The sequence below is a fragment of the Anguilla rostrata genome, chromosome 2 (genome assembly GCF_018555375.3).
Source record: "Anguilla rostrata isolate EN2019 chromosome 2, ASM1855537v3, whole genome shotgun sequence".
Lineage (NCBI taxonomy): Eukaryota > Metazoa > Chordata > Actinopteri > Anguilliformes > Anguillidae > Anguilla > Anguilla rostrata.
In genome coordinates this window covers 50,781,538-50,808,742 of record NC_057934.1, presented here as the reverse complement: position 1 = coordinate 50,808,742, position 27,205 = coordinate 50,781,538, and the positions used below count along the sequence as shown (strand labels likewise).

The 27,205-nt window shown below is 40.1% G+C and overlaps 1 protein-coding gene across 3 annotated transcripts; it reads right to left on the bottom strand.

The window, feature by feature from the left end:
* Positions 1 to 354: 354 nt before the first annotated feature.
* tom1l2 (target of myb1 like 2 membrane trafficking protein) lies at positions 355 to 26,592 on the bottom strand. Of its 3 annotated transcripts, XM_064322885.1 has the most exons (16): positions 26,449 to 26,592; positions 20,976 to 21,060; positions 18,583 to 18,661; positions 18,169 to 18,318; positions 15,570 to 15,704; positions 15,211 to 15,387; positions 14,487 to 14,603; positions 14,044 to 14,177; positions 13,662 to 13,710; positions 11,410 to 11,623; positions 10,960 to 11,077; positions 10,688 to 10,763; positions 9,320 to 9,385; positions 5,652 to 5,711; positions 4,433 to 4,469; positions 355 to 4,024 (listed from the first exon to the last, which is right to left on the bottom strand). In XM_064322885.1, the coding sequence occupies exons 1-16, from the start codon at positions 26,498 to 26,500 to the stop codon at positions 3,870 to 3,872; spliced, it is 1,704 nt and encodes a 567-aa protein (XP_064178955.1). In that variant the 5' UTR covers positions 26,501 to 26,592; the 3' UTR covers positions 355 to 3,869. The 3 variants fall into 3 exon arrangements, with proteins under 3 accessions (XP_064178955.1, XP_064178956.1, XP_064178957.1); XM_064322886.1 differs by lacking the exon at positions 9,320 to 9,385; XM_064322887.1 differs by lacking the exons at positions 5,652 to 5,711; positions 9,320 to 9,385.
* Between the last annotated feature and the right edge of the window lie 613 nt (positions 26,593 to 27,205).

The following is a 27,205-nucleotide window of genomic DNA, read 5'->3' as shown; positions in this document are numbered from 1 at the left end:
GGCGAAATTACACAAGCTTAGTTGAGCAAAATCCCAGCATGGCTGTGATCTTTCCAAGTTTACACACATTACAGGTTGACCTTTGCTGAAGTGGAGACCAGCCACACTGAGCTCAGTTCCCATGTGATACTGAATGTGTTCTTAGGCCAAAATGAGGTAGGATTGTTTACTGTGACACTGATTGCTTATTGATTTTACACAGAACACTCCTTTATAGGCAAACTTTTAAAGCAAACAGTTGTTTTACAAGTAGGAATTCCAGCAGATTTTCATATTTTTTCTGAAAACCCTGACATATTTTCTATTCTTAAATTCACATTAAAATGGCAATTAAGAATCACAGAAAAAATGAAGTACAGATCACATTGCTAGTGTTTTATTGGGAGTTCAGCACATGCAACAGTCAAACAGCAGCAGTTAGCACAAACCCACACAAACACATCATGTCCAGTTACTGTGTTGATCCCAGTTACTGATTCATTAGACCTGTCCTTGTGGGAAATGTTATTGTAGTAAAGAGCAAGCCAGGTAACCAAATCAAGCACTCATCATCCTCTGGTCTTTGCTTCACCAGACGCCTTCGCTGTGACCTACACCCAAAGACCAATAGTTTTTTCACACTTTATCAATTACTCAGAATATTGCTGCTTCAGTCAAAGAAGTTATGCATGCGCACACCAGTATGCACACACGTTTGCACACATGTATGTGGACAAGGATGCACACGTATACACACATATGCACACGCACACACACGCACGCACATGCACACACACAAAGTGCAACTGGTGAGTATAATACTGAGTAATGATAATAGAGGTCTGTTAAAATGTCTTTCAGATGCAAAAGGAGGGCTACATGTCTCAAGCTTGAGATGTCAGTTCATTATGTGGTCATTAAGGCTGCCATAAAGCTGAGAAATTACTAGTGATAAAAAAGTGTAAAAGGAACTCCCATCTGGCATTCATTTATTGGTAGAAGCAGAAAAACTAGGATAAAATATTAGGTCCAAGACCAAAGAACCAGGGCAGAGTTGATTTTTATCCTTAAAACAATGCCCTTAATCAAAGCGAAATAGAACCTTCTGGACCCTTAACATTCCCACCTCTGAAAGCCCAATAGTATACATACATAGCCCATATGTTAATAGGTAATCTCCAAGAAAATAGGGTAAATAACAAAAGCAAATAATAATAATAATAATAACAATAATTAATTCAATAAATGGAGAAAAAAATGTTATATGCAAGTTGACGCATTTACCATAAATAAAAATACACTGTCCCGTATAATAATTAAAACATTTTGTTTTAATGTTCTGAATTACATTTTAATATTTAAGGTTGAAATGAATATTACAAATAAATTAATCTGAGATTTGTCAATATTTTCTAACGTTCTAAGGTAATTACAAAGGGAAAAAATGACCTTCTCTGCTGCAAGCTACCAGAATACTTTTCTGGCATTTTAATAGATCACTTTAAATAACAGCTCAAATAAGATATTTTATTACAGAACTCAATTACAATACACCTTACAGAAAATGTTGATTAAGTTAAAGAGATTGATGGTGAAGGTAAAATGTCTCAGGGTAACTGATGTCTTGTAAGTTTCCATTAGTGTTTTCATTATTACAAGTGTGAACCCCATATTATTATTGGGATACACTCAAGGTCATATTAGGAAATATTCCATTGCCGTTACTAATATTGTCACAACTAGAATGAAGCAAGCCAATGAACATTAGAATTACAGGTCTCAATCTTAGACATTGCCAATTAGCCCATTCAGGGTCACCAATAAAATCCTCATTATGTTAATTCTTTAGACCTCAAAAAGTAGTTTAATTATCCTCTACACTGCCCCCAGGTCGGTTAAATCTGAATGAAATCCCACTCAACATAGCAATAAAGTAAAGTTTAACAGCTGGAAACATTCTAATTGGGGAAGGAATGAACAACTTGCGTAAACATTTCAACACATAAAATGTTACAATTCTTTCTGGCCTATGATTTTATATTCACATCTAATGATTGCTTGAGAATGAAAAGGGGTAGAGAAAAAAGGAAATTAATGTTCTTCACTTGCATGAGAAAAAGGGAAATAAAACGACTGACAAATTCAAATACCGATTCATAATGACAGAACTGCATTGAATGCTTTTGGCGGTATTCATTCGATACATATACATTACCCATTGCATAGACGCCTACTTCACCATGACTGAATCATGTTTAATGAGAAAGTCACACACCTGTGAAGCTACTCAATGTAAATGAGTTCATGCTCGCTCTGACTCTAGCACATCTTCTCCCTTATTTTTTCATATCTTCCCAACTTTGGTCCATTACCTTTTTCAGAAATATTCAACATCATAGAAAGCTCTCCTGAACTGTGCTTAAAGACTTTAGAAAGTCACTAAACCAAAGTCCAATATTAATATGTGCAGAAAAAACAGGGGAATTCCTGCTTGGCCACGTAACCATTGCAAGTACATAATAAACAAAACACTGGGAAAGACTATCACTAAACTTATCTGATAAGGCAGGCTCAACAGAAGCACTCTTAAGCAAACAAAAATGTATTTGTTTTTGTTAAAAATGTTCTAAAATAATTACTTATACTGATTTAACAAATCCAGTATAATTTATTATTACAAACTTATAACACCACCCTGAGGTCCAGGAGAAAACGTAGTATTCATTCTTCACTGTTACAATGAATCTCCCATAAAAATTGTCAGATACACCTTTACAGTGGTGAATTATAACCAAAAAGGCTGCTTTAAATAAATGCAACATTCTAACCAGCTGCTATTACCCCCAATCATTCTGTTAATGTTTTAGATCTAAACTGTTATCAACAACCTGAAAGAAACACAGTATAAAAGGATGCGCCTCTGGGTAGAGATCTATTGACCACGCAAATGTTCTGGCCAAAACTGCACATTTGTTAACTACTGATCAAAATAAAGACTCCATGCTTAGTCGTGGCAATGTAGCAATGCAGGTATATACAATAATACACTCGAAAAGAGGATAAAAATCATAGTGATGTCCATATTTTTATATTCGCTTTCCAATGGTGCACAGTTATGCATGTGCAGTGCCTCAGGCCACCTTTACAATCCAGCTGCCAGCCAATCAGGCAAAAGATGTGTAAAGATTTATAGGTGCATGTGACAAGAGGTCACAATCAGCTACAATTAATGATGCATACTCTGACCCTTTAGTGTTTTTTCTTCCCTTAAACAAATGTCAGTTACACAGAGTAAGACAAGAAAGTAGCAATTCACAGAAATAACAACATAACAAATCCAAACAAAAACAAAAGTTAATAAAGTTAATACACAAAATGTTTGATTATAACAGAAATTTGTTTGGACAGATTAATGTGTGGACATTATCATTCAGTATTTAAAAAATCCATTGTAAATATTCCAGTTTGTACTTAATTAATGCATTTTATCATTATGTATTGGCTGGGGTTGATTTCACTAGAGACTATCCGGGCATAAGCTAAAAGGGTTGACAGAGGAGACACAAGTAAGAAAGGAAGATATTCATGAACGCTTTCTCACAATACTTGTTCAACCTCAATTAAGAGCTCTGGGGTATGAATGCAAAACCGTTTAAATGGTAGCCAGTGGTTTTACCAAATGATTTTTCACTGTAAAGACAAAGGTAAAATGAAGCAAGGGCAGTTAGCCTCTGTGATGTAGTGCACTGAGCCAGGAAATAGGGTTGGTAGACTGGGCAGATAACAATGGCACATGGCTGACCAATGTATGTTGGAGCTGAGCTGGGGTGCAGCGGGCAGTTTTGGGTCTGTGGAGTGGGGGCTGGGGGACAGAGGTTTCTGCTGCAATGCTACAAGGCAAAAAGGGCATCTTCAGATCTCTGTGGTTTCTTGCGACTGCCACTGGGTACGCTCACAGGGGGAGCGGGATCTCCACTAGGGGGCGATGGTAAGGTTGGTACCATCTCTGCAGCTTTGGCTCTTTCTTCTAGAAACTTGTCAAATTCTAAAGTGAAATAACAGACATTTCAATCAAATTAAGTTCACTCAAGTAAAATATAATCCACTAATAAATAATAATATTTTTATGTAAAACACCAGTGGTATACACATTACTAATAATACTATTTTAATGACAAAGCATTAAGTACATATAAGTATAAAAGAGAAAAATCCAAAAAACAATTTTTTTAAAACAAATGTATAGTGCAGTGCTACAGTGCCTGCAGGTATTTGCTCCAACCATGCACTACACCACCTGATTTCACCAGTTATTTGCCTCCTTACTTTGGTCCAGGAAGTAAATGTATAAGTGAAATCAGGTGGTGTAGGGCATAATTGGAGCAAATACCTACAGACACCACAGCCTGCAGAACCTGGAGTTGAGCAGCCCTGCTGTAGTCTGTACTCTTACCTTCACTTGTCACCCCTTCTTCAACTTCATCTCCCTTCTATGCAGCAGGACACACAAAGAAATCACATGAAAACAATTATTAAGATGCAGTACAATGAGTCACAGTTAACTCACCCTTTAATTGTATGCAAATAAGATGTCTTAGACTAACCACAGGAGATAACATTCAAACATGGACAAATAAGAAATCTAATTTTACAGCAGAATTGACAACCTAATCAGTATCAGAATCCTATTCTGAAACGTGTGTGTGTGTGTGTATTATTTATACAGTATATATTCATTCCTTTTTAAGTTTCTTAGCACTTCAACAATGGCCCAGAGAAAGTACTACTACAGCTCCTTCAGCCAGTTTCCTTTATTTCACTTTAACCAAAGTTGAGTTTAGGAAAGTGGCCACTGCAACGTATGAATTAGGTTCAGGTGATTCTCATTAGGTTTTAGTTAGATAAAAGACTGACATCTTCTCTGCACGTTACCACCATTACTTGTAAGTGTTGATCAACAACTATCTTTATGAAGATATGTTGTACATGTTTCTTTCCTTCTCAGACCAGCTTATCATTGACAAATTGATAATAGCTCTTTTATTTCGAGTGATCATTAGTCATTCTGTTCTTCTATCATCATGTGACAAATAGGTGCAAAAATGACTTCTGTGATTATTATGGTAGCTGTTCATGCACTGGTGGATAGTTGAAGCATGTACATATATCTGTGTTTGAAGCACTTCAGATGTGTATAGCTAATTGGCAATACAAATGAACTCTTACAAAAATGCTGTCAGCCCACCACCTCTTGCCCCAGTCCTCCCACCCAAAACCATCAATGGTATCCGCTCAACCAAGTTCACTCAGGCACAACATATGAACAAACCAGCAGTAAAATACACAAAAGACACGACTCAGACTGACAGATGGCTACTCACACTGAAGATAGCAACTTTAACATTGGCAAACAATGACCTCACTGTTTCACTATGCTAGTTGGTATAACTTAGAAAAGGTTGTTAGTAGTACCATAATACAAAAGCTCTCTTTAATATGCTGTACAAATCAGAGTAACCATATGGGGACAAAGAACTGCACAAATCTCTCATTGGTTGAAAAACAAAGTAAAGAAAAGGAAATGCGTTGCATCAGCTCATATGATTAAAAAATGTTAGAAAGAACAGAAAAGAGAAAACAGAGAGAATAAAATCAAGGTAAAGAAGTCTCACCACATCAGTACAGAGCCACTCCTCTATGTCATCCATGACAGAGGACTGCGCAACGGGAATCTATGGAGCAAAGCCACGGACAAACCAAGGGCCGGCCAAGCCATGACACATCCCCCAAGAACACAACAAACAAAAACAATAAGAACAATTCAACACAAAGTCTGGCAAAATAATAAAAAACAAACCATTGTGGAAGATCAAATTAATTTAAAAAATCAAACAAAAATGAAACAAGGCACAAAGCACACGCGCACACACAAATCAACAATGTGTGCGTAGAAAGCAAGGACAACGCTGCGTGACGTGCGATGACTGCAATGACAGTGGAGAGGGGTCGGAAAACACCTGAGTTTGAATGCTCTGGAAATCATTTGCTGCAGGATAAAGAGTGGATAGAGACTTCACTTTCATCATCCATGAGTGAGAAATGAGGTAGGGCTCTGACCATGGAGGGTACAGCCCTGTTTTAGCAGTCTTTTACTTGTGCATTTCAGAAGCGACACGTGTTTGTCCTCTGAAGTGGAGGTCTTAAAATTTCAGCCTCTGGTGAATATCTGAGACTCAACTTTTATCTGAGTGTCATAAATATGATGATTTTTATTATTATGCCTGCATTGTCTAGAACGTCTTGTGGTGGTTACTTACTGTGATGAAATATTAATGCCATAGCACTACTGTGCTTTGCTATTTCAAATTAAATTCATGCTTATATCCTATTTTCACATCACTGTATAATTGCTTATTTAATTTATTTGAGTGATAATTACTTATTTTGGTGACAAACATTTTAGCATGTCATTGCTTTGGTTCCTACTGTGGCTACCTGCAATTAAGGGACTGATTGAAGGGAAAATAGTCTTAATAAATAGGCACTTTTTCATTAAGTGGATTTACTGCATAAAATAATAAAAGGTACCTTAACAAAATGCACCAATTGCTGATTATGTATTAATTTCAAAGGAGCACTTATATGAGATCTGAAATGCAATAACCATACAGGTAAATGCAGTTTTTGCAAAGTGAATGTGAAATGTGTCTATTATCAGCAATGCCTCCTCTGATTCAGGTCTCATTCAAGTTGGGCGCACAATTTTGGAGACCAATACTAATAGACTCCATACCATGTGACAATCATGGGAGGGACACTTGAATAATCCTTCTCTTTGATGCAGTCCTACTGTAGGAAACTACTGATTTACATTTCAGATCTTCAGACAGAAATAGAATACACAAATCTATCTTTGAGAGCAAACTAAAGCCAAACATTATGAAGCATATTCAGTGACCAAGTAGGAATTTAGAATTTCAAATATATTGTTGCCGTTTATACAGCTTCATAAAATGTTTTACCAAACAAGACTGTAATATAAAATATGAACAACGTAAAATACCAAACAAGGGCAAGAACCTCACCTGATTAATTTTATATTACCCCTAGGCTGCCCACAATGCCGTATTGGACTTACTTGGATCAAAAACTCCAAGTTCTCACTATACAACTGGTGGATGATTCATGAAGACGATTCCCTGTCCAGTGAAGGCTCTTCTGGAAAACTGATTGGTGTCACTTACAAATGTTTCCATGCCAGTTGAGTCATGTGCAGAAATGTGTTGAGTTACAGTAGCATGACCAGGTTCAATGAGACTAACATACTGAGAAGCCCCATGAGTGAAAGAGATGAGAAGCATTCAGGCTCGGGCCTCTGTTCAGTGAATAAGAGCCATTTTAAAAACCCCTCTTTCAAGGCCATCTACCCGGGCAGGGATGGCATCTACAGAATGAATATCCTCCAAAACAATGTAATGAAAGGTGAATAACTGGATCTAGTGCAAACAAGGCCTTTTAACTAAATTTTGCTTGTTACCTACATTCAATCCTAAAAACGAATTGTATGCAGTACTGTTAACATTATATAATAGCTGATTTATCAGATAAAAAACCTGTGACATAATATTGCATCAATCATCCAAATATTCCATTCACAACAACAAAGTAACTGGTCAAATATATATAAAAAGTTAATAGATTGATATAAAATGTGTTAATGTATTAATATTTGATTAAGAGTCTTAGTACAGGACTACATTTAGTATGTGACTACAGTATGTTCATGCCATAAGTGTAGACAGTAACCAGCAGGGGAATAAAACGATGAATGGCAGCAAGACTCCCATCACACGGCAGTTTAACACATCACAGTTTTACACACTGTAGACTCGAACTGAATCTGCGCTGATAAACCTCCAGGACAGGGGATACGGGTTTATATCTATGACACAATGTCAGTAAAATCCAAACCCCTGCTGGGGCATGAATGGGTGGGGGGGGGGGGGGGTCATCCCCAAGAGAACTAATTCCCCTATGGTACTGCTATGCAATAAGAGTCTCCAATCCTTACTGTAAAGGATCCTGCATTAATTCCATTCTTCCATAATGAAAATCCAAGCCTGTCCTACAGGAACAAGCGAGCCTTTTCATTTCCGGTAAGTGATGAATACGGCGGTGGAGATGAAGGTGAAATGACTCTGAACAGTAAAAGGGACGGAGCAAAAGGCAGCCGCAGGGCATGGCTGACGCGACCGTGTCCGTGTCGGTGTGAATAAGTGCATGTGGCTGACCCCGCCCGGGCGCATGCTCGTTTCCGTGGGAACGTGCACGCGCTGACTGATTACACCTGCCAGCCAGTCAGGTTTCAGCCAATGAGACTTTGACCAACAATCGCAGCAAAAAACTGATACAAATAAATAGCCAACTCAAACTCAGGTGGATTTACAAAAACAACACAAAAATACAAATGGAAGTGTCAGACAAAAATAAATTAAATCATTTTAAATGAAGGTTGAAATTCAATGGTAAAACAGCAGAAAATATAATGGAACAAAAACAGCACAGCGTTCTCCACTATACAATGAGCATAAAACCAAAACTAGAGCGAAGTGGCAGTTAAAACTATGTGGTACAGAAAATCCACAGGGGGGGAAGAAGCAATGAAAATCCCTCACACCAGTGAGTTCCACTGGGGTTCCCAAAGCAGACCCAGCGTAAATAGAAACACACCTACATGAACTCTCATCTTGCCATTTGGTTTTTATTTGTCTGTGGTTTGCATCCAAAAAAGCATGCAACTGCCAAATTTACAGTTGAGATACAGTACTCTGAAAAGGTAAATGGATTTCTTTTCTTCCATCTTCATTCAAGAACAAATGCAATTGAAATTATGAAAACACTGCAAATATATAGGTCTAATATTTGGAATATTTTCATACTTCTGCACTATTTTACAGTCAAAACATCCACTTCAGAGATTACCTCTGCCCAACACTGTAAACCTACAGTATTTGCACAGTTCTCAAATGAAGAAAGAGTCACTCTGTTCCAACAACGGCTCGCTATTTTAGGTGCAAACCTGATGCGGACAATTCCGCGATCACATTTTTGTCGCAAAATGTGCTCGGAAGGTCCTGGTCTCGGGTTAGTTCTGTAAAATGTGTGTGTGTGTGCGGAGAATGTAGGAGTGTGTCAATCAAGGCTCTCCCTTTTACTGTTTGACAGGGCTGGTTTTAGCAGCGCAGGGGCACAGTCAGGGGACACGATGGATCAGAGGGACAGGACACCGGGGGGACACCGGGGGGACACCGAGGGGCAGCGGTGCCGGTGACATCCTCACCATTCCTTGGGTAATAAGCCAGCTGTCTATTGGCTCCATGTCTGCGTTATCATCTTTTACCCTCAGCTGAATCAACAACAGAGAACGGCTTATGAATGTGAAGAAATACAGCTGGCCATAATAAACAGTAAGTAAGCCAAACGAGATATGTACATCTCATGCCAAAAAAGTGAACTGGAAACATTTATTTTGATGACGACACAAATAAAAATTAAAAGTTAAAATACAAAAATAAAACTTAAGAAATATTTTCAGTCTTTTCAACTCTACCCAGACCTTTAGTCTCAGCCAGAAAAATGTATCCCTATGACTCTGCTTTCCCCAGAGTTTATATTACGAAATGTTAACATATGCAAGAGGGACTAACATGCCATTCTTTCAATTATGTTTCCATGAAGCCCTTTAAAATTGTCTAATGCAACCCACCGAGTCTGAACAGTCTGAAATATTAATTTAAGCCCTAACCAGGCTAGTATCTCACACTTCCCTTGTTATATTTTTTTAACATACTTACCATTGTTATTTTTACTGTTACATACATAAAAGCTGCCTTTCGCTTCAAAATAAATGAGTGATTTTACAGCACTATTGGTTGTTTTCTATTTAAATTAATTCTAGAACCTTCAGTCTCAGATTGCCATGCAAACTTGTATCTTGTCCCTCATGGATTTTTTGTAAACATTGTGTGTTGTGTGACACTATACTATGATACAAGGCAGCTGCAATGCTTAACATTGGTAAACACCCATCTTCTGATGAGCCAAAGTCCAGCCGTGTCTGGGGACTTCCACTACTGCCGATCCAGGACAGGGTTCATTAATGGCAGCTTCCAAGTCATCAGCATTGATATGGATTTGCTGATATACTCCTTAGTAATGTAAGATGTATTTCCGCTCTGCAGAATTTGTAAATATGCAGTAGTCTGTTTTATTATAAACATGTACAGTATTATAATTCATTACAGGCCAAAAAATTGGTCTGGCCAAATTTTTAATGTAACACTTCACTTTTGCTACAGAGGTTCTGAGAGCAACAGGTAAAATGGCAGCTATGCAGGTCACCCCACAGAATGACATCTTCTGTGCAGCACTTCTAACAGCTCTCTGCAATGTATGACTTCCTAAAGAAGCCACTGCATGTAAAACTCCAGTGCATTGGTGCTCAGGAACCTTGTGTCTCAATCTAAAGTAAAGAACATACTGCACAGCACTCCATGCAGGAGATCCCGGGTTAAAACAGAAAGTATGAGCTGGAACATGAGCTTTGCCAGCTGTTCCTACAGCACACCATCCACACACTCATTGTCAACTCATAATCCTAAGAGGAATATAAAGACTACAGTTCCCATCATGCTTTGGTTGTACTCACCCCTCCGGCACTCTGTTGTTTGGTGTCAGGACCGGACGCTATGCCACCACGGGCCTGAAACTCTTCTTGCTTCACACTGGCAACAAACAACAGTTATACATTACATATCCATTCAAGTGACCCAGTCACAGTCATTTAGGCAAATATTTAAATAACTAACTTAATGCCCACTGTAAGAGTTTTTTAATAATAATAAGGCCCAAAGAGCCAGCAGGACATGTGGCTACAGAAGCAGCCACATGCTCAGGGGGCGGAGCCATGGCAGGTCTTACCTCTTGAGCTGATCGGGCTGAGAGCCGGTCCTGTTTTGAGCGAACATGTCAAAGGCATCCTGGGGCTTACAGCTGGGCAGGGACTTCAGGGCACCGCTCACGCTGTCCGTACCCACGTCTGCACAGCCAGGTGAGGGAAAGAGCAGTGAGACCGTACGTCTGACAGTCTTCAGTTAAACACCACTCACCATGGTCCAGAACCCATCTACTGGAGCAGCACCATAAGAAGCAGCTCGCAGTGGAAGACCAGAGGAGGGTAAATTTGATCACTGTTCACACGCTAACCCACTGCTAACCTTTCAACCACGCGCTCTGTCATGTGGTGTTCAGCAGAGATGCAAGAGCTGCTGTGTGGAATCAGCTAGCACTGCTCACACTCTAAGCTCTCAGGAAGTCAAACTGAACCACCCCGGGTGACACGTACTGCCCAGGCTTTTTAGAAGGACTCACCGAGCCCGGCGAGCTGCGTGGACAGGGCCGCCGGCGTGGAGGAGGCTGCGGGGGGCGCAGAGGCTGTAGAGGCCGCGGGGGCCACAAGGGCCACAGGGGCCACAGCGGCCGCAGGGGCCGCAGGGGCCGGAGGGGCGCTCACCTTGGGGCTGACCACGGCCGGGGACCCGGGCCCCAGGTCGATCAGGTTGTCCTCGGTGGCCTCGCTGAGGACCTGCGGCCACACCGTAGAACAGAGACAGGCAGACGCAGCCGCATCAGCCTCACAGCTGTGCTCACCGCTCCCATGACCCCACACGCACGACTGACACAGGAAACAAGCTCCTGTGGGATCTGCTGAGTCAGGGTGGCCATTAGTCATGATGACTATGAAGAGTGGAAAAATAACTGTTCAAGCCCTCGATTTCCCTGCATACTAATACGACCTGTTTATTTGCTTGAAATATTCTTAACATTCAGAGGCATTTCCAGACATTTAAAAGCACATCTAAAAGCACCAGACCAAACCTTAACTAAAACTACACAAATTGAATGCAGATGCAGATGCTAGACCAGAATAGTGTTCATTGTTCTCGGCTAGAAATAGCTGTACAAAATAAGTAATTGTACCTTACTGAACCCGTGTTCAGCAGTTGTCTACGACCATGAAATGCACTTTTTTTGTACGTCGCTTTGGATAAAAGCGTCTGCCAAATGAATGTAATGTAAAAAAATGAATGTAATGAATGTCATTTGGCTCACTGATGAAAAATATACGCCGTCCAAGCGTGTCTGCTAAAGCCAAAAATTACAATTAACAGACAAGTGAAGGGCATTCACACAACAAAATGTTTCTGTCATCGAAGTGCTGATAAATGCTCTTGGAACCGGACTTGAGTCAGGGTTGGAGAAGGTATATTGGGGAAAGGAGATGTAAGCGTGAGAGGACTGGTACTCCATTATGTCCTCGTGCTTCCAGTCTTACCCGCTATTTTTCTGGATGATATTTTTTGTGATGCTTCCTCTGAGTGTGCTGGGATTACCTTTGGTCTGACTGATTTCATTACCAAACTGTTTTCCCACAACAGCTCAACAGATGGCGGTAGTGAGTCACTGTTAATTTTGACAACATTTCTGTATGAAAACATTCACATTCAGCATATGTTGAAACCGAATGTGAAACATCAACAAAATAAACACAGTTGCGTAAGGAATGGTACAGGTTGATGGTACATATGCAACTCAGGATAAACGTAAAATTAAAAAACTTCAGTGACACAAGGATTGTGAATATTGATGGTACAAACACAACTCTATGCTATGATGTGACTGCACATATCTGAAATTGTGTCTTTCTGCCATAAGCACAAACTCATCTACCAGACAGACTGCTGTCACACACCTGCTAAAATCTTTGTGCTTGCCACGTGTGACCAGGGCTTTCGTACTTAATAAGTAATTACACAGGCTAGTTTACTGTAGTGAACACACTACGCATAAAGTGGCAGATTACTAGAGGTTGCTTTAGATGCACATTTTTCAGCATACAGTGCAGAAACGAGAATTCCACACTGGCTGAAAAACACTACAAATATTTAATCGAAAATAGGGTGCAGCCCATTCGAACGGCAGAGAACACACATTTTCAGCAGCATAGGAATGGCACACGTATGGAATCAGCACTGACGAGCTGTTGACAGCTGTGGCGAAGCAGAGGGGGCGGGAAAGGGGAGGGGCCTCGGGCGGGACAGGGGAGTGGCATCTAATTCCCCTCAGTTCAGAACATGCCAGATGGCCCAAATGACGTGGAAAAGAAATGACGTGCCGTCAGTTACACTTCAGCATTCCCTTAGTCCTGTGACTCATCTGGCACCAAAACAAAAATAAAACCACAGGGTAACATTCATACTTGCCTGCCTCAGCTAGCCATAAAAGAAAAAAAAAACAGAAAAACACATAAACAATATTACCATGCATTTCCACTGATGAGCTTTTGCTCCAGGATGACACATACAGGTAACCGTAGCTGCACTCAAAGCCAAACACCAGGCCGCCCAATAACAAATGAAAAATAGCCAGAGGACAGACAGTGCCGCTGAGTGTAACATCAATCGGGCTGACATTACACAGGAACTTATCACAGTGGCAATGAAACATACAAAAGGAATAACATAAACGAGAACTGCTCATGCATGCACTTAAATCCCACAGTAAGACAGGAAGTGAGACTGAGGTGTCGCTTCCTTTTGGGCTGAGCAGTGGTGGGTACTCACCCCGTTGTTGGTGTTCTGGGCGGCTCTGCTTGTGCGGTAGCGCTCATACCTGACAAAAACACAAATATGACTCCTAAATTATTTGGTGCTTTCCTGTCTTTACTGAACTGTGGTATATTCACTTATTAATCAGGCTTTAATGCTTTTAAAAATTGAGATCACAACTTTTCACTGTACAATCACACACACAATGTGAATACATTCATTTACAAACTTATTGGTGAGACTGGACAGTTGCCAGTTTAACAGAACAGACAGAGAATAGCAGCCATGAAACTAGCCCACTGCTGGCCACACTGAGTATAATACTCTTCCTTAGCTGAGGCACAGACATGGCAGTACGGTGGTGTGGGTGGGTGACTACCGCACCAGACTATCGCACCTCTCGTATCGCAGGAAGATGTTGTTGAGGTCATCGTTGACGTGGAGCAGCTCCTCCGTCACCTCCTCATTGGCTACGCGGGAGATGAGCTCCACTATGCGCTGCTGCATAGCCCTGCAGGTCCGGTTCAGCTCCTACAGACAGGGGGGTTAGCTCACGGCACGTACAGCACCATCCTGATCAATGCCTTCATCCTTAAATTAAACATGCTAAACTGCCTACTGCGTTGGATGGGGTACACTTATGCAGTGCATTCTTTCAGCCTACTGTCATTTACATGAACAAACTTCAGACAGAACAAGTGCCCCCTCTAGTGGCCAGTTAGACATTAATTCATATTTAGGTCTCGCTCGCATACATTCAGAGACATGTTATGACACCACAGTTAGGACAGTATCTATTCAGGACTGAATGGGACTACAACAGTGAGCACTGAGCCTGACCTGTAGAAGCTCATGGTCTGAGGGGTGCTCTTGTCCAGGCACCATTTCAGTCAGCATCTCTGACATCACCTTGGTGTTTCCACGCACGATTTCCAACTCACTGCGCAGCCGGATAATCTGCACACAACGGTTTAAAGTCTAAGCGCCAGTAAGCAGAAACATGCTGTGATCTTTACCTTAATCAAACTTCTCTATCATTATCTACATGATACACAGAACACAACTTAAAAGCTCTGACATTAGCTAACATTTTAACATAAAATTAATTTTGTTCTAGAAGGCCTTTGAGAGAACCTACAATGTGATGAACTTTATATAGACGCAGCACAGCTAATAATTCAGTGCTGCTCATAGAATGAGATAGTACAGTAGCTTAAAAAACCAACATATTATCTGACTCTCTTTTACACACAGCACTGAGATCCTGTAGGTGAACTGAGGTATCTGTAGGCATGTGCAGTGCAGTGGAAAAGGAAGGCCGTAGACAGCAAACTAACGATGCAGCGTTTCCGCTAATGATCATGTTCCCTCTCCTGCCCGGCGCTTAGAACAGAATGTTTACAAACCATGAAACGCTGTGAGCCAGGGAGGGTCGTTCATCACAAAACCTGAGCGCCGAAATAAGCTAAGAAACTGGGCTTTTAGAGCACAGCCCAGCTCAGGCCACACCTGCAGCAAATGTAAAAACATCAGTCCCTGGGCCTCAGATATGCGTTGGACTTACCTGATCAGGGCTGGGGTTGATGGCCCCCACGCCCTGCAGGCTGGGGATCTGCGGCGCTGAGTAGGTGGGGGGGACGGTGGAGGACGCGGGAGGGGCGGGGCCTGAGTAGGGCTGGGAAGGGGGGGTGTACTTGGGAACAGCTGGATCCACCTCACGGGTGTTCTGCACACCGCCCAACTGAAGAAACAAGAGAGAGGAGAGATGCTTGGGCACAGCAAAGAGGGAGTGAAGTTCCCCAATACAGTAAAGCCACGATACAAAGCTCGGCCTGTGCTCAACCTGTGCTCAACATTAATGCCTACACAGAGTAATGAGAACCGAGCCTCTCATTCATTGCGGTGTGTGCACAAGCGTCTTACTCGCTGCGGTGTGTGGATGGGAGACAGCACGTCCAGCTCAGCCATGGGGAACTCCACGCCTTTTCTCTTCAGCTCCTCGTAAATGTGCACCACGCCGGTCAGGTCTGGACTGCTCCTGAACGCATCGGCCCAGGCCTGAGAGGAGAAACAGAGCACAGCCCTGCTGACACTCCATTACCATCTGGCCTGAGCTGAAACAGACTGCGCTAAACTACAGCCATCAGGATCAGCACAGGCTCTCACGGTACCACCTTAATAAAACAGAGAAATGCTTTACTTTATGAGAAATACACAACATATTTAACTAAGACTGTCTTTTGTTGACATAAACCCCCGGAACGAGCCACAGATGGATATATGTTATTTTTAGGAGTCATTTTACTTATAACATGTGGACATATTAAGAAATATGCATTTCATGGGAATGGCTACTGTACGGACTAAGGTGCAGTAACATTGAGGATGTAGGGCTGATGGATTAAAAGAGGCAGTGTGAAGGCTTCGATGCGCTGCTCAGCCGTTTCGGGGTTCTGCATTGCCCTTAAGCAGGTGTAGAGTTGCAGTGAGCAGATGTCGGGCCCCAGGGGAAAACGGAAGTCTCATGCATGATTTAGGGCCTTTGTTGTGGGTGTTCAGCCATACTGTTCTCTGTACAGCGCACGTGGAATGGACTGCACGTTCCCAGCATGCATTCCTTGCCACCGCCCACCCCGAAGCAGAAGGGCCGACAGAGAAAGCATTATTTCCATAAACTGCCCACTTTCTCAGAATCTATTTCAACAGTATGGCATCTAGTGCATATTTTAAATGGATTGGTGCTGTGCCGGGCCCTCATCTGCAGGAAGCATCAATGCATACTCGGAAAGGAACGGCCAGAATACTTTCCCCAAGGACTGCCGCAGCCAAAAGCGCAACCAAATGCACAACCTAATGGTTACAAAGAAAAACAACAACAAAAATATTACTATGCAATGATATTTTAATGCTACTGTTAAATATAAAACTATCAACATAGGCAGCCTAAATATACATTGAGAAGATGAAGGAAAATTGCAGACCTCGCCTATAGATCTCTGGCAAGAGACGGATATAGCTGGCAGCAGAGAAAGAGGCCAGCAGATCTGAGCTGTCGCAGGTTATCCGAGATCTTCCAAGCAACTAGATACAGACATATGCTCAGCTGCAGTCAGCACAGCGCCTACGACATGAGCTACTGTACACTGGAGTCCGCTGACTGCAAGACCACAGGCAACAAACATTCAGCCTCTTCCCCTGTCATTTTCAACCACACGTGACATCTACTGTAATTAGTCCAACTACCTTATCCAGTTTTGAGAAGCCAATTATTTAATAAAAAACAACACTTAACTGAACAATTATTGGGACAGCAGATATACCATCCACCAAGCACAGGCAAAAAATATTATTCTTTGCATATAAGGATATGCAGACAATAATGTAGACTCAAAAGTTTTATTCCTTCAATACTTTTTTGGGGGGGGTTGCTCCATAGTTACTTGAAGAGCATTTTCTTGCTTTAGAGCACAAACCGGAATGTACTGGTTATCACTGCAAGCCAGCAACTCCTCAGAAACTTCTGTAAGTATCTCAAATATTCTTCATTGCACAAAAACTGTCAGGACGAATCAAAAACATACACCCAAACTGAAACAATAACAAGAACTCAAGTGAACTATCCTTTTAAGTCTGAAGATTTTGGACATGTTTAAAAATAGTTAAAACTGCGGATCTCAGGAAAGTACTCAGCAATTACTTTATTAATTCATTAAGAGCTCTGATGTACCGTTTAGTCCGAAAATAAAATTGTCTATTGTCTTTAGACTTAAGAAATTCAGTCACATACTAATATTCTCACCCGTATGTAAACTATACTACAAAAGGATGATCTCTCAACAAAACCACTTTCACTTTATCAGTATATTTAACTGGCCTTTAACTGGCCTGTTGTTTTTGTTGCATTACGATCATGTGAACACCACTTTATCAAATTGTAAAATGACTGTGGTATTCGGTTGAGTAGTGAACCGGATTGGTTTTGGCTTCACGGACTGGTGGAGAGAGCACACGCACCTGGGTTGCATTAATTAATCAGCCCTGATGCTTAAAGGTGTGCTGCTCTCCACGGTTTGGGGCCGAGACCGGGAGCTCACACCAAAAGCGCATTGATCATTTTTGTTTCATTTTGATTTCAGTTTTGTTTCTGAGCACACAAGACGGATAAAGTGAACCCCCACTGAAAAGCAGGAAGAGCTGGTCCACTGGAAAGCAGGTCAGCTATGAGCGGGAAACTGAAATAGTTGTCGCTCTGTTTTACTTCCTTTTGTCTTTGTTATTTTAATTTGTTGTTTTAGTTAAATGTTTTTGGCCGTGACCTGTGAGCGGGAAGGGTGAAGATGTTTGTTTGTTTTATTTCGGGTTTGTGTGGGTGCTATCCCTCTCTCTCTCCATAAGGAAACCAGTGAAGTTTCCTGGAACTGCCGCATCTCCCTCCCAAGGGTGTCACGCTGGCGTGTGACAATGACTTTCCATTTAAGTGTTTCAAAACCCAACCCAACATATCTTTCACATTTCTCATTACCTGTATCAGGGAGAGGACTTTGTCTTGGACAATAGTGGGAGGGTTGGTCTTAGGAGAGATGATTTTAACCAGTACACCATCAATGAAATCCCGATTAGCGACAAGAATGTGAAAACGATGGCCACAGTTCTTCACGCACGTCTCCAAGACCTGCAAGAACAAAAGGAGGAGTTAAACCCTAAAATCTTAAATTGTGTTGGCTGAATGATGGGTCATTTTGGTTCCTGCCCACAGTGAAAGATACTCTCATTGAATCTACATGAAGTTTCCATTATCACATTTTCTTGGCTTGTTTAGTGCTGAGCATGCAGACACAAGGGTAGACATGAAACTGGAGATCATGCCGAGGTGAGAGACCTACAGTGTGATAAATGATATGTCAGAACCCTTCCCAAGATTCCTCAGGACACTCACGGTCAGTCCCAGCATCACCTCCTTGAAATTCCTATTCCCATGCAGCCTTTTCTTCACTGCCTTTATGGCATCTTTGGGTCTGTAGACATGGAGGAAAAGGATCAAGATTACAATCAAAAAACCCTACGCACTCCTGCAACAGAGCTCAGACTCCTCATTTAAACAGCTGAAGCAAGCAGAAGCTCAGTTCTCACAGCTGTCTTTGTGATGGAACCATGTCAACAATGCATTTACAATGAACAGTGTTTTCTTTCCCTGAAAGGCTGCTTGTGGAGTTTTTAAGAGGGGAAAAAAAATATTATTTTTATGCCATAAAATATCAAATCCAGGGTAGTTAAATCGGTCATTTCAACACACGAAAGATAGAAGTGGGGCCCATCTCCCAATTTCAATCCACAGGTTTGCAGGAAATAGCCATTTGCTATTTTGGGAAATGTAGAGGAAAAAAATGCAATGAATTATGAATTAACATATTCAATATAATCCAGTAAGTGGGTGGACAAAAACTACAGAAAATAGAGTGGGAAGTACTTCCTAGAATGCAAAGCTAATTATTCAAAAATATTATTTGATTCAGATTTTTGATAACAGTATTTCCCATGCATGCTGTCCGGGACGTGCTGGCTATCAGATTAGAAGATAGCCCACACCTTGTCAAAAATAAAATGCAACCAAATTTACCATGTCAACTAAGTTGTGTTTACATTCCTTGATTGATCTATACTGGTCACGACTGGCAAAAGACTTTTGTGGACCATAAAGATGCGTATTATAAGCCCTGGCAGCTATAAATCACTGGTGGCTACATCTGTGCTCTGTGGACATAACCTTCCAAGAGCGCTAGTGATGCAGTCATTTATTCCCACAGGTATGCCTGGGATCCTCAGTTTAAATACACGCTCATAAAGAAGTCTGAGGCGTGCGCGGTCTCTCATTCAGATAAGCCTGGACCTATATCAATTCATACCTATCACCAATGTACGGGAAAATCTGCCCTTATGACCGCAAATTGTTTGTTAATGCTGCTGAGAAACAAATGGCTCTGGAAAAGCTGGTTTGATTGGAATGACACAGAAACACAAAGCAATACCAATCATAACTACATTACCAACGCCCATAGTCAGGGTTAGGCTACACCCGCTTGCAATATCGTCAGATTTTCTTAACGTAGCAATGGCATGTGGGTAGTATAAAGTACTTGCTTCGAACTTTCTTAGAACCTGACTTTTAACCCTTCCAGACTGCCAGTAGTTTATGTTTGTCTGCTGCTAGATTACATTCACAAGTAAGTCTACTGAACGTGAAAGCCACCAACCTTTCAATACACTTCTAGCTGTGGAGCCCTGCCAAAACCTGTCATTCAGTTTTCTCCAAAAATCCTACCATGCACTCACTCCTCACACTTTGAAATTTTCAATAATGTGACACTGCCCTTTAAACATTTTATAGAACAATCTTCAGAAGTAATCAACATAAATTTAGTAAACTGGTGGAATATATCGAACTTAGCTGCACTGTACCCGTTTGGGTATCAAAGAGTGTAGCAAAAGGCAGAGTTACTGGAAAAATCAAAAATGGAAACAAATTAAGCAACAGAGGAAATTAATAATCAATTTACATTACCATGATTGTATATGTTTTGCATATTTAGTATGCTTTAATAAACCAATACATTATACTCAAAGCAATTTACAAAAGAAAGGCCCAGTTAAATGAAGACCAAATTCACAAAAATGGAAAAAGAATAAACACTTTTTTCAACTGAATTCCCTTTTTCATTTATACCAAAGCACACATACATTGAGCAGGAAACAAAAAGCAAGAATGATGTGTGTTTTCACAAGAACAGTCAATTAATAAAATATGGAAGATTCTGGATATGGAGGATATAAGGAAAGATCTGTGAGGTTTCATTTCAGCAAATACAACCCAACCTTCTTAGCTTATGCTGTTTGAGAGGCTTTCATAAATTTTCATTTTCTTTCTTTTCAAAAAAACACACATCCTGTAGAAACATGTGTAAATCAGTATATAAAGTCCAAAACTGAACAACAGGGCAACTTGACACAAAAAGAGGCATGCTAAAAAGACTCATTCACATACAGGTCGACCACTACAGTCTAACCCACCGTATTGTTTTGAGAAAAAGACCAATCAAAGTTCTTCTGTATATTTGCACAGTTAATCATACAAGTGCTAAGAAAAAAATACTAATGAAAATACATAAAAGCACTGGACAAATTAATTTAACATTTACCATTAAAAAAAAATGTTTTTACTAACTCTGAGTGAGTGCCCATGACATGTTCCACAGTGGTGTGTGAGCTCCATGTTATGGATGAGTGAGGTTAGTGAGAGTGTCAGCATGTTATCTTATCTATGCTGTTACTCACCCATCCTCAGTTTCATTGATGATATCGCAAATCTCCATATTCAGGGCCCAGTCTTCGCTCTGGAGGGAACCATCCGTGGCCTTTTCTAAAGATGAAAAAATGCAAAAACAATAGCATCATGCTACACAGCATAGTACTGTAAGTACTATTATTCACCCTATTCATATCGCATAGTGAACTGAGACCTGAAGCACACCAGGCCTTTCGCATTAGTGCAAGCCAATGAGACGTTAGACTACGAGTTCTACTGATGATGTCACATTCTGTGTATGTGTTTTCCCACATCCCACTGTTGTCTTGTAGAGTTAATATAAGATAAGATGATTGTAATCATCTTATCTTATATTAACTCTACAAGACAACAGCGCCATTTCCTTCTAATCACATTGCCCTTCCCATTGCCCTCCAATTCTGGGAAGTCATTTAAATGAATGTTTGTTCATTTGAATAACTACCAAATCCAACCAGCAAGGAATATCTCATCTTGCACCAACTGTAGAGTTCATGTTCTGGAATGTCTCCCACAGAGGATGTGCTGCACAACAAGTACCGTGGGCCAACTTCCACACCAGGGCACAACCATGTGCAGCTGAAGCACAGAGAAAATAAGATGCACAGGTGCAAAGAGTGTGGAGTTCCCAAACTTAAACTTTTTCGGTCAAACCCTCCTTTTTAAAATAATTTTTAAAGCCCCCCCAACTTTGGTTGCAGTGGGATGCCATTTTCCTTTTTTGGTTCTAATGGACTTTTTTTTTTTTTTGCCGCCAACCATCACAATTTTTTAAAATTACATTAAAAATGATCATAAAAATCGAATTCAATGTGCACCAGAATGTGTGCACATTGTCAGCTGCCACTTACTGAACACAAATGCTCACTCACTGCATCAGAGGACTATAGCACTTCTGCAGCTGACACAGACTGCAGAGTCCTAATTGTCCAGAGAAGAAACAAATTTTCAGACGGCAGTCTGGATTTTACAGTGAAATTAAGTGCCAACCAACTGCAAAGAATTCTTATTCAGCACTCTCTGAAACTAATGGAGGGTGCTGCAGGATTGGAACTGACTTGCATCTGTGATTGCTGGAAAAAAGAATCATTTTTCTGAAATGCAGGATTCTTATTTCGGAGGTAATCCAAATTAAGCTACAGCAGTCGAGAACCTGTGTGGTCATCATGCCTACAAGAGAAATTAGCTGCAGGGGCACATAGCAAAGTAGTGACTGAAAAGAGAGTGCGGCGGAATAAGACACCCTGTGCATTCTGCAGTGATGGGCCAGTTACCCGATATCAAAACAAGACTTCATCACACTGACTTTTCTATGGCTTCAGCGTGCTTTAGCCGATAGCAGACAAGCACGCTAACAGCTGCAATGGCGTACAGGCTAGCATTTCGTTATGAAGCACTGACCACCAGGAACTTCAGATTGATTTATCTGACTCAGCCGTCTTAGATGAAGGGCTGCCTGAAACTGGGAAACAAGTCACTGAAATATTAAATACTGTACTCCCACCAGAAGTAATCATCAATAGACAAGTGAGTTGTTTCAGTTACAACAAATATGCTCCCAGAACTACCCTATATAACCAAATAACAGCTTGTAGAAAGATCCCTCTGTAAATGCTCAGATAAAGCATATCTTAGATTCAGTTTGCTCAAATGAGTATGAAAATATGAAAAGTAATTATGAAATATGAAATGAAATGCTATTTTTTGCTTTATTCAGACAGGCAGCAGGCAGAGAAAATAACAGATACAGAAGGGATCTCAGCTCAGAAGGAGCATGGTAGGGTACTGAATCCCAGCCGTGCAGGTGGATTTGTATTAGCCTATGAGAGGCGGCCACCCTATGGACCATGCCGCAGGTTCTGCCTGCACCGTTCATGCTGATATGTTGGACAGGAAAAACATGACGATAATTGTGAATGACATGGTGCAACAAGCAAAACACCAGAAGCTTACACATTTTCAGGCCTCTACCTGTATATGAAATTTGAGGGGCCCCGTTTCACACCGTTTTTGTTTAAAGGTTGGCCAAATTAATTGGATTTTGTTTGATTTACAACACAGCAGGTATATTTAGAAAACACTTTTACATTCTTAACCTGCTATGAAGTTTTAATTCACCAGGAAGATGTACAATTGTTTACATCATATATTTGGATACCAGAGCTGGAGCTAACATACAGCACTGACACCATTTATGGTAACACTGTGAAGTTCAGTATTCCAATGCACTGACCACAAGTGGTAATGACATTATGTGACCATTAGTAAGTTGAAATAACGTATACAAGCCATGAACATGAATACTGAAAAATGCTGGACACAGAAATATTAACTAATGTTCAAGCAGATTGTAAATATTTCCAACACATTAGACAGCTCAATTATGTCGGTATGAACTAATATATATAGGAAAGTGTCATGATTAGCCTATTACTTGTTGAACACAAATACTAAGCAGTCCTTAATTTATGTTTGATGCAATGTTTGCCTCATTATTTGATTAGCTACACTACAGGAGTGGCCCCTGAAATAACAATCTGCAATGCACTGTCCAAATGATGGATGGCTTTTATTTTTCTTCCCTCAAAGCTTCCAAAACTTGATAAATCACTGATAATTGCAATAAACTGAAAACCTGTAACAACCTACAGAATTCAAAATGTATGTAGCGTGTTAGGTTCAAATATTTAAGGATTTGGCAGTGGTTATCAAATAGTCAAATAGTCTGGTAACACACTCAATCACATGCTGTGTGTTCATGCAACAGAAAACGTGCCACAATGAGGAATGCAAAACAAAACTAGCACTAAGTTGAAACAGCAATTCTGACTTTATACTAGAAAGCCAAAGAAACAGCTAGTGCACTGTTTTACTGTTAATTTGACAGTCTGCATCATATTATGTGGATAAAGATGGGTTATATTTTATTTTTCATGTTCGCAATTATGATACTGTAACAGGTAGCCTATGTTCTATTTTATGTATCAAATTGTTTAACTATTTGGTTAATAAATACACAAGTCCCCTGGTCTAGGAGAGGCAAAACCCCAGGCATTTTTATTCTCTTACTTTTTGTCAGTGGAATTTTCATATTTCTGAATACTGTGCTGTGAAAACCATGCAAGTCAGAGTTCAAAATAAACTATTTTACTCAAAGTTCAGAGCACCAGCAAAATATAAGGAGCACCCACTGATATTTAAGAAGCACAACCAATTTGTTTTACTGACCAATGGACAGTAGTGTATGTCTATTGAAAACTAGTTACAAAAGTTGTTAATGTTAGGACATGGAATCCTCATCCAGGTACACTAGGATTGAAGTCATTATATACTTTGGTTAATGAGCAATATGCTTCTGAATATCTCCTTGTATCCAAGGCCCATAATAGGCCCATATTAGAAAAATAATTAAAAAATAATTAGAGCTTCACAAATCAGCCAAGGGCTCTGAAAGTGTTTAAATGGAGAGCTCTTCCAGAAACAGTTGGACTAAGGTCATTATGTGTTTTGGTTAAGTAGCAATATGACTTTGAATAGCCAAGACAGTCCACGATGAGCAACATAATATAATTTATCAGAAAAATCTTTTGAATTAATTAATATGAACTGCTTGCATTATTAAAAAAACAAACTAGCAAACCTCACAATTTAATATCTAGGAGGCACAGTAAAGTTTACTTTTACTAAATATACAGGTTTTTGCATATTTGCAACTTAAAATAAATATTGATAGTAAAATGCATGCTGTAGATTAACAGATGACTAAATAGAATATCACGTAGGGAAATTTTTCCAGCAGCATATAACATTCACTTTAACAAACAGACATTTAGGCCAATACCAAGAAACATCCAAGCATTTACACTAGAGAAAAGGGGGATGAATAAATAATTACTGAAACAAATTAGAAATATTTAGGCTTAATAAATAAATATAGAATCTTACAAACCTACCCAGATATATGATTGCTCCATTAATGTATTGCATGTTTGTGGGTCAGATAAAGTCTAGTCAAATAAATAAAATAACATTATTTATTACACAATGTAAAATAATAAATACTTGTTTGTAAACACAATTGAACAAAATCTGAACAAAATAATGTCAAAACTACAATAATAATAATAATAATAATAATAATAATAATAACACATTTTATTCATGATGAGCTTTTCATACACTAAAAGCAGACAATTTTCATATACTGGATGCAGAAAAATTGTGCAAACATTTACGATTTCAAACTATTTTTGAGTGTAGTGTAGCACAGCTGAATTGCAGATTATTTCCACAATAAATGATTGGCATTTGACACTTTAATGACATGTGACACATACAGTCTGAATGACCACATTCTCTTCAGACGGTAAGATGAAAACACACAGAGCCAAGTTACATGAAATAATTTAGGAAACACTGGGTAGGCCTGCTTTGGAATAGAGCTTATTTGTATGAGCTAAAATATGAATATCTTAATTGCCAATATTATTGTAACTTTTTTGTTGTAATTCCATTTTGATATCGATTATTCATATTATTAACGTTAGGCCTACATTTTGCTGGTTTTAATTAATGACTTATACGTTGCTTAGTATATGCGTGAGTAACTTGGCGTTTTTTTATGTCGAAAACGCCTTTTGAGATATACTATAGGCCTAGCTAGTTAAGGTAATTGTTCAGAATAGGTAACTGTTGCAAAATTCACCATTCCGGTTATCATTAACTGGTCTAGAAACATTTGCAAGCAAACAACGTTAATGAAAACGTTAGTCATTTCCAAGGAGTGCACACTAAGCCTGCACTAAACACAAGCATGTTGCCCGTTACTGACATTTATCACTTATTATGGAAACGAAGGCAGTGATCATATTTTAGCTGGAGTCAAGAGAAACGCTACTAGCTAGCTAATTAAGTCATGTTGCATCACAGTGTACTTGAAAAACACCACAACTTGCATCAGTGTATGATAAAGCAACAAGGGAGTCGAGCGATGTTACTATAATGATAGCTACATAAATAGCTAGCAATTAGCAGACGTATAGTTACATGAGCTAGCTAACCTGCAAGTGGGCTAACAAGCCTAAGTTACTGACTGGATGGACTGTGGATGGCAACCAGGAGGATAGATGGGTACCTAGCCAGCAAGCAAATTGCGTAGACCTTGACAGTTAATTAACGCAAGAAAACACCGAGTTGTTGTGTGTTACATAAAACGCACTTCAAGATTTAGGAACACTAGCTAGCAACCGTTAAGTGAACTAGCTAACATTACCTATGATTCCAGTTAGCGACAGAGTTTAGTTAGCTTGAGCTAGCTCAGATAGCTGGCCACCTACGTGGGTTATCCGACAGGATAACTAAGGTCATAGTCAGTTAAAGTAAAAATAAAAAGACTGTTAGGCTGACGGTCACTTAACTGTATTAGCGAAATAAATAATTTGTTCCATTTGTAATACTACTTACCGATACATTGTCCCACAGGAGTGCTGTATGGATTTCCCAATAAAAACTCCATCTTGATGACAACAAACAGTTCGCACAGACTGACAGTGCATGGAACAGAGGAACACCATCATAGCCTGCCTCCCGAAACATTTCATTGGATGACAGCACTAACCTCAAAATGTAACTGGTCAGAATAAATGCCGATCAGAAGTAAGATCATCCGCGGACGCAGTGCTGAGTTACAGATGGATTCTGTTTGAACCGAGAGCTGTGGATCCTGAGTGGGCACCAAGGTTGAAATCTTTGTTTATCGAATTTAACCGTCCGGTAAAAGTATAGTTTCTGCTATTTGGAGTGGGTATACAGAACCTGGTGCAGATGAAGAGGCTAGAATGTAGACAGCCATTTTTTCCGCTCGGGTTAAGTAAAAGCAAACAATTTATGTGTGGACATAGTGTTAGTTATGTATATACTGTAGTTATGTCAATTTAGTGTAGTTTTGACACAAGGTAGTGTATGTCAAAATGTAACAGTAAATTACCATCGTATCTGAGCAAAACTGAACTATTAGCTAATTCACTGACACCCTAGCTAATTAACTAGCTAATTCACTGACACTGGGGGGCGACATAGCTCAGGAGGTAAGAGCGGTTGTCTAGCAGTCGGAGGGTTGCCGGTTCAATCCCCTGCCCTGGGCATGTCGAAGTGTCACTGAGCAAGACACCTAACCCCTAATTGCTCTGGTGAATGCGAGACATCAATTGTAAAGCGCTTT